The sequence below is a fragment of the Larimichthys crocea genome, chromosome VII (assembly GCF_000972845.2).
Source record: "Larimichthys crocea isolate SSNF chromosome VII, L_crocea_2.0, whole genome shotgun sequence".
Classification (NCBI taxonomy): Eukaryota; Metazoa; Chordata; class Actinopteri; family Sciaenidae; genus Larimichthys; species Larimichthys crocea.
The window spans coordinates 22,279,073-22,291,925 of record NC_040017.1 but is presented as its reverse complement, the minus strand read 5'-3'; the positions used below and the strand labels follow the sequence as shown (position 1 = coordinate 22,291,925).

Sequence of the window (12,853 nt, the reverse complement as noted above, 5' to 3'; positions counted from 1 at the left end):
AACGATGAAATGAAGGAGGACCCACATAAGCACACTGATATATAGAGCCACATGTTATATTTAAGACATGACTACAAGGCATGTTGGTGCTCCTGAGCACAATCCAAGGTGCCTCAGAGAGGTCCACAGGAGGAGCTGAAGGGGCTTGTTTGCTTGTAAAGAGCGCCATCGTGTGCTCTCTGAAGAAAGGGGGACTGTTGAAGCTGATATTTCCTTTAATAAAAGGGTGGAGCAACAGACAGCTGGGCGGATCTCCAACTGTCCGTGTGTGCAGGCTGGCCCTCTGTATCTGTGCGTCTTCCCCAATAAACCATCTGTCAGAAGCCCCGGACTGAAAAACGCGTTTCTGGTGACCATTGTAAAGGAGCTGATCGCTTTTGTGAAAGAAGCAGGCGCTTTTTTTGTGTGTGATTGTCGTTTCTTAAAGACGGTAAGAAGTTTATTAACATGACTCTTTCTTTCAAATTAAGTTGTTTCTAAACAAATGTGGAATTTATAATGTTGTAGCTGCTTGTTAGAGAGGAGAGGGAATAAAATAACGCACAACAGCGCGCTTGGTTCAGGCTGCCATGAGGAGTCGTGCACATGGGTTGTAAGAAGGAAGGAACCATCCGGCTGATGCAACCAAGAAGTCCTTTTCTCTTCATGCAGGAGGCTTGAAAGTAGCAGAGTGAGGCGCCAAAGTCTCCACGAATGAAGTCCAGAGGTGACCTGGAATAAGTTTAATGTGGAGGTTTACAGTGTTAAAAAACAAAATCCAGAGCTGTGCGCATGAGGAGCATTGAACATTACCATTTATAGAGCCACATCATTTCAGCAGAGGCGTGGGTGACCTCATGTGAACCCACGCTCTAAATAAATGAGATGGATCAGTCGTTACTACATGAAGCTGGGAGTATTTGATTCACTGAGATTTGATAAAATAAATAAATAAAATTCATGCAGGTCTAACAAAATGTCCCTCTGGTCTAATTTAATGTGTTTTAAAACAAAACTGTGAAAATAGTTAATCAAGCAGAGTTAAAGCAAACTAAATGGAATTATACTCTAAAAATCAGTTCATCAAAACCAGATCTATCAGTTTATCAGTCAGTATGTGCAACAGTATCAGAACACCAAAGTTCAAATATGCATAATTTCAGGCTAAAGAATCCAACTGTCTTTGACCTGTACTCAAGTTGTTACTCTGAGTTCACATTCTTTCACGTCTGTCTTGTTATTTGGTCCCTGCATGCCATAGTTGTTGCCCTTTCAAATGCAACTCTAACGTCTAAAGTCCTTGTTATCGTGAAATATGCAGAGTTCATCCAAAGCTAATACAAGTTTCCAGAAATCTGAGGAGGGCGTTGGGTGCCAACCAAAGTTTTCGAGTTTCACGATATTCATTACTGCATCCAGTCAGATAACCGTGCAGGGTTTTCTCTGTAGTGTTATTTATGATGTGCTGAGAGACTGACAGGGAGGAAGTAGTGGAGTAAAAGAAACATATTAGAGCTGATACTGGCTCAGTAACCTGTGTAAAAAACTCTTTTACATATGTAAAACACAAAGGAGCAGCCATTCAGCCAAAGAATTTGACTGGCATTCACTTTAATGAGGAGTTAAAAAGGGCTTTTCACACTGCTTAGAGTCCACTCTTAGCACATATGATAATTTAGCCCCGTTCATTTGCAGTTTGAAGATGTTCTCTCTCATCTCGATGACTTACACCACCGTATTCATTGAAGCTTGATCAAGGATAAAGGAGATCAGCAGTACAAGTGATACCAACCCAGTTCTGAAGATTTCTTCCTGCATGGGTTGACATCCTTACTAGACCTACTGAGGTTTTTGCACCCATCTATCTAAACGTGTGAATATTCTGTTGAGCATTGGATCAAAACAGGAACTCTGCTTACCTCAGCTAATTACATTATGCACCTTCTACAGAGAGCTAGTCAGTCCGTCTGTTGATCTGAAACAAAATAAAGCTAACCATGACCTTGGGTACATCAAGCAGATGAACCACAGAGTTCAGCCTTATGAAAACATCTGTGTTAGTCAAACAGGCCGAAAGTACACACAAAGTTTAACTGAGTGTTTGAGGCCTCTTTTAGATGTTTTTCATGATTCAGTTTGCACTAGCTACGTAGAGACAATGCTCCATCCATCCATCTATATTTACCAGTGACTGCAGAGTGGCACGGGGAACACCATTTCAACTCTAATATAAAGAATGCAATTTCCTTCATAGGTCCTTTTCCCACACATTGTTAACCTAAACCCAGGGACAGATGTAGTGGTCCAGTGAATCAGGGACCCTTTAAAAGGTCCAATGTGTAAGATTTAGGGTACTCATTTACTCCCATTTCTATGTCAAATTGAATATAATATGCAAAACTATGTTTTCATTAGCACCTGAAAATAAGAAACATTTTTGTCACTGTATCAGAAGGCAACTACAATCATACGTGCGTGTATGTGACGCTGTAGTCTATGAAATACCAGTCAGATGTGTTTTTGAGTATGAAAGTTATAGCTCAAATGCTGTATTGGGTCTCGCTGTGACTTTTATGATTGCGCTTAAAGTCCCAGAATACAAACCACGAGGAAGGTGCAGAACGTAAACAGAAGCCTCCAAGGTCAATGTCAGATGAGATCTAACGTGAGAGACTGTTTTTGACACTGCACCTGGCTTTAAACTAGGGTGTCAACATCTCTCGATCTACATCATGGATGATACTATTATTGGCTGTACTGCGCGTGTTCCTGCGTATAGCCCTGTAGATTACAATATTCCTACGAGGCTGTTTACAAATGTACATGAATGTTACACTAATATTCCCCTACATGCTGCTGTGCATACTTAGATTAACGTAATGAAAAGGTCACTGTTGTGATATTTTCATATCAATTTTTTTAAAGTGGTTGTTTTTCTCCAGCCAGAAGAAATGTGACCTTTTCTGTTGTGTATGCAACATTTTCAACACACAGTGCTGACTGTAAACAGACAAGAATGCTCCTAACACCCAGATAATGTCGGCATGACCCATATGTCCTAATCGGGAAATGCTACATGTGCGTTTAAAAACACAGAGGAATCCTTAAATTTTAGTCAAAGTAACGGTGCATTTTATTCGATCACCTGTCTATGCTGGCACATTGCCTTTAACCCCCCTCAAACAGATTTTCATCTGCAATGGTGGTTATTTAACAATGAAGACAACAACTCCCATGATCCAGTGCTTTACAGCACAAACCACCAAGCTACTTCCTTTGTCATTGTTTTGATGTGAGAAGCATCTAGCAGCAGAAATTACAAACTGTGTTTAAGTCTGACTGTCTGTCTGGTTTTGGGTCGTTCATCTCGACTTTTTCTTTTCATTCTTCCTAAAAAAAAAAAACATATACTGTGTGCGTAAAACCCATTTTGAGTTGAGGCTGTGAAGGCATGAACATCTCAGCAAAACTCTTTTCTAACACATGGGTGTTGTTATTATGCCTGTAGCTTTAATGTCACAAGGTCGATGTGGCCCTTGAGTTGTCGCTAAATCTAAATCCCCAGCAAGGAAAGTTTGTTAGTCTTGTGTAAGCGGACTGTTTTATGATCACTCTCACATGCTCCATCCCCCGTTACACCCCAAGGACAGGTGGGCTTTTTGTAGTGCTGCTAAATACCCTTTGCATGCCAAGTGGGAACTCAGTGCTCCCCGAATTGGCTCTCTGCCGTCGTCTTCTTTTGAATTCATGCAGTCAGAATTGTAATTAAAGACAGTCAACAGCTTTTTCTTTTCTCCAATCCGTGTTAGAAAAATGTCAGATTGCACGCTGAAATCCTTGGATGTGCGTTTATTCTCAGACACAGGTGTTTCTGCAGGTGTGCGTAAATTGTATGTAAAAGATAGAAGCATCGTTTGAATTCAGCAAACACTGATATGCAGGTTAAGTATTACAACTTGGCTGAGGGCAAGTTAATTATATTTGAAGGATGTAATCTCATCTTTGATTTACATGCAGAGAATCAATGGAAATGTCTCTGCTGTTTTTGTTTCCAGCTCCCTGCCCGGCCTCGCCAATATTTGAGCCAGTTCACTTTTAAATGTAAAATATGATGTCATATTAGTTTTTTTAGGTCTCATTCTGACACTGGTGTCTCCTCTATGCATATAAACAATGTCACAGCAGACATAAAAGACATTTGAAGGATCAAAAATATTTTTTTTCTGAGGCCAAACAGTGACGCACATGTGACTAACTGCTATTTAAATTCACCCACATGACCCCTGTGTGTCATGAGCAGGTGGTGACTCTGCCGATTGGCTGAGAAGAGGGCAGGGCCCTGCCCTGCCTCCCCTCCTTTTTTAGCTCGTCCTGCTGCATCAAGTCTTTGTCGTGAGTTCTGAACCGATGCCCCTTTTTACCCGGGCTGTGAAGTAACAAATGTTCTCGCTTGTGTAACATTAAAGGGCATATTTATTCATGCCCTGCTGCTGTTCGCATTTTTGATTGATGTCAGGAGTGTACTCATTGGTTTACAGTCTAGTTTCAGCTGTGTGTGTACTCTTGTTAATCAGGTTTGGTTTGTCTTATGCGTGCAGGTCTAATCAAGCTGCTGGCACAATAAATTGGCTCTATGTGTTCAGTTCGTTATAACCCAGACAGAAAACACAAAACTATTCAGTCCTTGAATATTGAACAACTTCCTGATATGAAATGGAAATAGTCCTCTGTGCACCTGGACATTCCCAAAGTACACAAATTTATGACGTCTTAGCGCGTCTTAGATAAGTATATATTTTATATAAAATGCTGCTTTTAAGAAGGTAAATTAGGGTCATACTGTATATTTTCCATTCATCTTGTATTCATAAGCAGAGCCTGCCAGAGTCAGTCGGCCTTGCACGTGGAAATATGTCGTCACAGCTGCTCTGTGTCTTTAGCTCGGAGGCCAAGTCATGTGTCGCTGTTCTATTTGTGAACTGGATACCTGAATGGTTTGTACTCTAAGAGGCGTCTGCTTCACGTGTCAGACCTGCTCTTGTAAATGTCTTTCTCAGTTCTGTTCATCTGAAGCTGACTGGAAGTGAGTCAACAGCTACACTCTGGAGGAAGTAGTTGAGTGGATTTATAAAACCGTAGGAAGAGTTACTGTAGAGTTGCATCAGTGAAGACAGAAGATCCTCTTTTGTGTTGTGTTGTGAGAGTAAGTACTTGTTTGCGTTGTTGGGCAGATCCATATCTGTCCTTTAGAAGAGGCTTTGAAATTGGATATTGGGTTGCCAGGATTATACTATGCAGAGCATATTGCGTTACCGTATCATGGTTCTGTTTACCTTTTTTCTATTTTGCCACTACGTAATTAACAAGGACTGGCATTGTGTCGTATAATAACACTGCATATTTTAGAGTGCCTGTCACTGTAACCAGCTCAAGGCACACCTTTGTTATTGTTATGGTGTTTAACCCGCACCTTGATACCTACATCATCCAGTGGATGGATTATTTTAGGTAACCTTGTCTGGTCTTGCAAGAAGAAAATCTCAAAATCGCACAAGAATCAGTTTGACAAACGACATCTCATGCAATCAGGTTAAGCGAGGCAGCACCAACTAGAGTTTGTCCTGGTCGACCTGCTGTGGCACGTTTGTATCATAAAATGGATTCATTTCCAAAGTAAACCATCTGCTACAGTCAGGTTAAAGGGGAAGTGCTCACTTCTTTTTTACCTGTATGATAAGGAACTGTGGGCCAATTTTGATTGTATATAGACCAATAGCTGCATAATTAATATTTTCTCCTGAGGTGAACGTGTTGCATTCATCTCCATGCTTTTTACATGACGCATTTGTCACACTTCTATTGGTATGAAGAACACGGTCACGTGTTTTTAAACATCTCGATTTTATTCTCGAACTTATTTTCTTACTGACTGAAAATAAGTCAGTAAGAAAAATAAACTGGCTCTATTTAACTGTTATTTATACACGTGTATATAATGTTTAAAATATGATATTGTATAGGGTATATTGTTAAAGTTTGTTTCTTACTATTGTTTTTCTTGCTATCACTTACCGTTTGGGAGCTGCGGTAACAAAAACAATTTCCCTACGGGGATTAATAAAGTACTTCTGATTCTGATTACGTATGTGGATGTCTAAAAGCAGTCGGTATGAATTTCACACCAGACTGAAGTGAATTATTACATAAGGTCAATGATCATCAACACCAATCCTAATGTTTTCACTTTCATTTTTGTTTGTGATGGCGTCTACATGTTCATAGCAGTGTCCTCCATCACTGAACAGAAAATGCAAAGAGATTGAGTCCCTGTACTGCAAGAGCTACCTGATATAAAACTGGAACAGCTCCATAGTCATTTCACCACTCTGTCATTTCTCTTCTGTTTCCTGTCAACAGGTAAATTATCTTCTCTAGAGCTTTTGGTGCCAGCCAGGATGATTCTGGCAACATTGAAAGGCATTGGGAAGCAGCTACTGCGAGTGAAAGTTGTAGACTGTAACACGGATGAGTCCCACTTCTCTCGATGCCTCAACACCTTTGACCTGGTCGCCCTCGGGGTTGGCAGTACGCTGGGAGCTGGTGTTTACGTGCTGGCTGGCGCTGTAGCCAGAGACAGCTCTGGACCCGCCATCGTCCTCTCTTTCCTCATTGCTGCCCTCGCCTCAGTCCTGGCTGGTCTGTGCTATGCTGAGTTTGGAGCCCGTGTCCCTAAAACTGGCTCAGCTTACCTCTACAGCTATGTGACAGTTGGAGAACTATGGGCCTTTATCACAGGCTGGAACCTCATCCTCTCTTACATCATTGGTGAGACACTTTTAAATAAGGAAGGAAATTAGATGTGTGCAACACCAGCTATTGTTCAGTTTACATGTATATTTTCCTGTGCGCAGGAACTTCGAGTGTGGCCAGAGCTTGGAGTGCAACCTTTGATGAGCTGATCGGAAAGCACATTGAGAATTTCTGCAGGGAATACATGACCATGAAAGCCCCGGGCGTGCTGGCAGAGTACCCAGACATGTTTGCTGCCTTCATCATCCTCACTCTGACGGGTAAGGAGCAGCTCGGACATATCCTTGGTTTTTATCCCTCCCCCACCGCATCATCTGCTTTTATCTTTCATATTGTCCTTTTTAACTGCTTACAGGACTGCTTGCATTCGGAGTGAAGGAGTCCGCCATGGTAAATAAAGTATTCACCTGCATCAACGTAGTGGTGTTGCTGTTTGTGATCATCTCTGGTTTTGTCAAAGGAAGTCTAAAAAACTGGAACTTAAACCCTGAAGAAATCCTCAATGGCACCAGCAACTCGAGCCTAAAGTGAGTGAAATTCCAAGTGTTGTGAAGTTGTGTCCCTACAGGAATGTTGTAATAATCAGAAACGTGTCCTTTTACTTCCAGCATGTCTTATCCCATACCATTAAAAGAAAATCTTGGTGAAGGCGGCTTCATGCCTTTTGGCTTCACTGGAGTCCTCTCTGGTGCAGCCACCTGTTTTTACGCCTTTGTGGGCTTTGACTGCATTGCCACTACAGGTGAGGGAGGGGATACATTCAATTGATAAGCAGCACACGTGACCTAGACTCTCTCACATCTCCAGTTATGTTTCCTCCACAGGAGAAGAAGTGAAGAATCCTCAGAGGGCCATTCCTATCGGAATCGTGGCCTCGCTTCTCATTTGTTTTGTGGCATACTTCGGTGTGTCCGCAGCCCTCACTATGATGATGCCATACTACATGCTGGACAAGAACAGCCCACTGCCAGTGGCCTTTAAATATGTGGGCTGGGAGGGGGCCACATATGCGGTGGCCGTTGGCTCTTTGTGTGCCTTGTCGACCAGGTAAAGAGGCTCTCCTGCTGCCTCTCAGCATGGGAAGTCATCGAATTTGCATGCTATTTTTAGAAATGAATAATTCATGTCCAGTACACAAAATATACCTACAAATACATTTGTTTAGTTTAGTACTTGAAGGTGAACTAGTGTGTAGTGTTAAAAATATTCCTCGCAGGCAAAACGGATGCTGCTTAACTAACTTAAAGATGCCCTGTGGGGTTTCCTGTAAACAAAGGAAGTTACACTGACACTTACCATTACTCACTGAAATGCACTGTGTGTTTTATATTTGAGGTCTAACAGTGCTGTGCAGTGTTTTATTCTTTGGCCCTTTTGGGGTTTTAATGCTAAAATATAAATAATAAATAATATTTTAGACAGAAGTGTGCTTCTAACTGTGTGTGTTCACTTACATGGCATGTTATTTTCTCTCTTTCTCCCATACTAGTTTACTAGGCTCCATGTTCCCAATGCCCAGAGTGATCTGGGCCATGGCAGAAGATGGCCTCCTCTTCAAAAGCTTGGCTAAAATCAGCCCACGAACCAAAACCCCTCTAACCGCTACAGTAACATCCGGTATTGTGGCAGGTGAGGTCACAACCTAAAACCAACTAACTGGATGGGGTTCCTTTCAGAACCCTACAAGACACTCTTGGTGCACATGGCCTCAACACGAGTACCTAAACAAAACCAAAATTGGCCATAGAGCATAAGGAACAGTCCTGCAGATTTGATTTAATTTCTTCTTGCATCCTGCAGTTGAGGCCTTGTGTGAAACCAGAGTTCACAAACTTCTTCAAGTTAAAATATATCTACCTCCTCCTCCTCCTTCTTCCTTCATCCTTGGTTTAGTCTCCTTGGCTCCATGTTTCCACTTCCACGCATTATCTTTTCTATGGCTCGCGATGGTCTGCTCTTCTCGTTTCTGGCACGTGTCAGTGAGAGGAAGACGCCCATCATCTCTACCTGGGTGGCAGGGTTTATGTCTGGTAGGTAGCTGAGATGAGGCCAAAAGCAACAGTGCCCTCTAGTGGAAGAAGGATCATGGCAAAATCACCTAAAGTTGTAAATAAATGGAGCTGAACAGTTCTGAAAGTATTTTTTTTTAAGTATGAATACTTAAAAAAAACTTGTATCTAGAAATACAATATCTGCTTTTATATTGTGATGAATATGCTTTGTGCGTTTATAACCATTGCTTTCAGTTTGAAGAAGTCTGTCACCCTGCTGATGCTGTTTTTTGTTCTCCTGTGTGTCCTGCAGCTGTGATGGCGTTCCTGTTAGACTTGAAGGATCTGGTTGATCTCATGTCCATTGGCACTTTGCTGGCCTACACTCTGGTGGCTGCCTGTGTGCTCGTCCTCAGGTAGTCCTCATCTTTAAGATCATGTATGGAGTCTGATGTTCAGGACACTAGACGATTACCAGGCAGAATAACAAAAACAAATGTATAAATTTCTTATCCACCTTAGATATATACGAACTGCTGTGACAAGTGAATTACTTTGGTGTGGGATCATTAAGTCTCATATTATCTTAACTCTGACGCAGGATTTTTTTTTCCCTAGTCAAACTGGTCAGTCTAGTTTCACAAGACCACGAGACACTCATACCTTCGGTTTGATACTAGATGACTGATCTGAGCTACGTCAGTATTAAACATGCAATCTTCAAACGCAGGGTGGTGAAGTCTTTGAGGATAAGAACTGCTAATTATCCAAATCAATCACAAAGATCCTAACTTACTAAACCTACTGATCTCCTTCCCTGTTAAAAGGTGTCAGCCTAAAATATAGTTCTGCATTTTATGTATTAATGCAGATTAGATTACAATAATGAATCACCCTAATCATATTCATTAGAGAGAAACATCTGTTAAAGCCCTCATAATGATTGTAATGCGGTGTGTTTTTAAACGTGGTTAGGAAAACCTTCTGACTGTCTGTTTTTGCTGCATGAAGGTACCAACCCGAGCCCCTCAGCGCAGCCTATGAGATGGCCAACACTCAGGATGAAGCTGAAATAGCTGAGTCTTACAACGAGGGGAGCGTTGACATGTTACCACAACCAGAGGATCGCTTCACCGTCAAGAATCTCCTGTTCCCTTCAAACACGGAGCCGTCCCCTCTGTCCGGGTTTGCCGTCAACATTTGTACCAGTGTACTCGGTGAGACACACACACACAAAGCCCAAAGAAAACTGGATGGAATTGACTGAACGTCATCCGACGGCCTCGCTTTACTCTTTTCTTTATTTTTCTCTCCAGGTGTTTTGGTGTGTGTCTTCTGTGTTGTTGCTGTTCAAGGAGGACTGGCGGCTTGGTCTCTGTCTGTCCTCAGTATTATCTTGGTGGTTTGTCTGATTCTCACTTTCATTGTGTGGAGACAGCCGCAAAGCAAGGCCAAGCTCGCCTTCAAGGTAGAGTGTGTTCTTTCAGTGTCTGTAAAACAGCACACGTGTAAATCACTCTGTATGTACACTTTTCACAAAAACTGCTGTAGTCTGAGTGAATACAGAAACATCAACAAGTTGCGGGAAAAAAAAATAAATCTTTGCTCCTTAAAACTTAATTTTTCCTTACCTGCAAAATAACTGTAAATATTTTAGCAACAAACACAAATTCAAATTATTGTTAATTATATTTTTTTCCCCCAGGAAAGATCTTCAGGTGCTGAGTCATACCTTATTTAAAATCTTGAATTTGTTTTGAGATTTACTTGCAATATGACCCACTCAGCCATTATTCTGTATACTCCATCAGTATATGCTTTGAGTGTATCTTTTCTTAATATCTAAGGTCATGTTTTGTCATTCCCGGTCATTCCACAGGTTCCCCTGCTGCCCGTTCTCCCAGTTGCTAGTTTGTTCATCAACGTCTATCTGATGATGCAGCTCGACAAAGGAACCTGGTTGCGCTTTGCCATCTGGATGGTCTTAGGTACTTTACAATATCAGAAATGATCTCTGTTGTATTAGAAACGGATGAATGTCTTTTACATCAATGTTTCTCCACCCTTTGTAGGTTTCTTGATCTACTTCGGCTATGGTATTCGCAACAGTGCAGAGGCCACGTTGAGCAGGTCTGACATCTACGCGCCCTCCTGCACAATAAAGGGAGAGCCCATGGCCACAGAAAAGGAAGCCTTTCTACACGGCACAGAAAACGTCACGGAAGACAACGATGAAGATTGCTGAGGAGACAGGAGGTTCACTAATTTGTTCTGCCTATCATACATGTTAATCCAGGAGACATATGGAGACTTTTTATGCAGCCCAAAACAGTTTTATCATAGCATATATGGCACATATTGCCATTTTTAAACTTTTGGTTCCTGAATCCACAGTATATCAAAATGAGCCACATTCGTTTATTATTATTTGAACTCAACTTTTTTGAGATCATGGTTAATGTAATAAAATGAATGAGGCTCATAATATTTTTTCTTTTTTTGGAAAATGTCCTGGTAAATGTTTGTCACTCGTCTTGCTGCATTAGGAGGCACATTGTGGGTTACTGTGTCCATATCCATATTTTTAATTTATTTATTTTTTTAAATCCACATCCCTTTATGTCAAACTTGAATTAATTGAATTGATTAAGAATCGGCAAATATTACTTCTCAAACCAAGCTGTATCCTCAGTGCCTTTTGTGTTCTAAGTTTACCTCAAAGGTACAACGTAATAATGTAGATATTTTGTTCCTGAGAAAATGTACTGTACAGAAAGCACAACTCTGCACCTGTTTTTACCTGAACAGTATGACTCAGAGAAATACCGTCAATGCAGTCAATAATCTGCTACATCGTTGTGAAAGGGTTGATGTTACATGGATTGGCTGATTGATGGTTCTGTCACATTCACCAGCGATCAAATACAGTGTTGTCTCCATCAGGGAGCTGCACCATCTTAAATAACCAAAGGGAAAAACAAGCTGCTAATGTGAAGTGATAAGTCAGATATATCAGAGGATGTATTTTAAGTGCCTATGTCCCAAATGAATGTTGCACCTTTTTAACGTATGATAATGCTCCATCACCGGCTGGATTTGTGAAATATATATTGTCTGTATATAATTGCACACTTTTGGATTTTGAAAAACCTGTATTTATAATCTATCAGAGAAATTTCACCTACGTGGACCGTTTTCAATTTTTAGTTCACATACATCTGAATGGAATGAAGTTAGTGACATCGAACACCTGAGTGCTATAACTCGCTTTTGTTTTATTGCTGCACATGCAGTAACCACGTACCTCCAAGCAGTAATATATGTGAAAATATCTCAGCCAGTCAGACATTATTTCTGATTGTGGAGAGTGTGCATATTCCCAGAGCAGCTAAAATCTCAATGCAACATGTTGGATGTATGTGTTCACTCAAGAACGAAAATTTAACGAGGTGAAAAATCCCTTTTTTAATTCAACACTATGATGATTGTTTTATTTATGTTTCATCAGGAGAAACATTAAAGAAATTGTGTTTTTACTGCATACAGCATTAAATTAGCATTAAAGTTTGCATTAAAATTCTACCGTAGCGACATTGTCAAAAAACCATTGTGCTGCAGAAAGTTACTATTGTCCAGCCATTAAGTTGTTTTGTAAATACCATGCATTAAACCAGCTAGCCTTAGATTAAACTGGGAGGTGTTTGAATCAATGGGAAAGAACAAAACTTATATGATTTTATATAAGTTTTGTTCTGATAAAATCACATGCATCATTACCTGTTTTCAAAGAATTTTATCTTTGTTTTTAATTTTTGTAAATAGTTTTTAAGTTACTGCCCATGTTACAACTGTCACCTGTCTGTTATCAAGTCACCCATAAAGCGCGTGTATGGAAAAGAAAAAACAAACGCATTGTAACACTAATACAAGCTGTGCCAACAGTATTGTAGCTGGTAATGGTCAGTAGATGTAATATATTTGTTTAATTCATCAGGTGTGAATCATGGAGCCCTTGTTCCACTGGCAGTGATTTATAGTCTTTGTTATGACGCTTATGAATTTTTTTGTCCTTG

The 12,853-nt window shown here is 40.7% G+C and overlaps 1 protein-coding gene across 3 annotated transcripts; it reads left to right on the top strand.

Annotated features, from left to right (window-relative positions):
* The first annotated feature begins 239 nt into the window (after positions 1 to 239).
* On the top strand, positions 240 to 12,614 carry LOC104925218 (high affinity cationic amino acid transporter 1). Of its 3 annotated transcripts, none has more exons than XM_010738798.3 (12): positions 240 to 430; positions 6,397 to 6,804; positions 6,891 to 7,049; positions 7,145 to 7,316; positions 7,398 to 7,531; positions 7,614 to 7,836; positions 8,279 to 8,418; positions 9,094 to 9,196; positions 9,792 to 9,997; positions 10,097 to 10,248; positions 10,660 to 10,768; positions 10,853 to 12,614. In XM_010738798.3, the coding sequence occupies exons 2-12, from the start codon at positions 6,435 to 6,437 to the stop codon at positions 11,023 to 11,025; spliced, it is 1,941 nt and encodes a 646-aa protein (XP_010737100.3). In that variant the 5' UTR covers positions 240 to 430; positions 6,397 to 6,434; the 3' UTR covers positions 11,026 to 12,614. The 3 variants fall into 3 exon arrangements, with proteins under 3 accessions (XP_010737100.3, XP_027136363.1, XP_019114945.2); XM_027280562.1 differs by lacking the exon at positions 240 to 430 and adding an exon at positions 873 to 891; XM_019259400.2 differs by lacking the exon at positions 240 to 430 and adding an exon at positions 5,022 to 5,182.
* The last annotated feature ends 239 nt before the right edge of the window (positions 12,615 to 12,853 follow it).

Bases quoted from the DNA above. Each gene is read 5' to 3' on its own strand.
- LOC104925218 (XM_010738798.3), top strand. From the start codon at position 6,435: ATGATTCTGGCAACATTGAAAGGCATTGGGAAGCAGCTACTGCGAGTG. The intron at 7,532-7,613 runs GTGAGGGAGGGG...TTTCCTCCACAG, and splicing joins TGACTGCATTGCCACTACAG to GAGAAGAAGTGAAGAATCCT. The intron at 8,419-9,093 runs GTGAGGTCACAA...TGTGTCCTGCAG, and splicing joins AACATCCGGTATTGTGGCAG to CTGTGATGGCGTTCCTGTTA.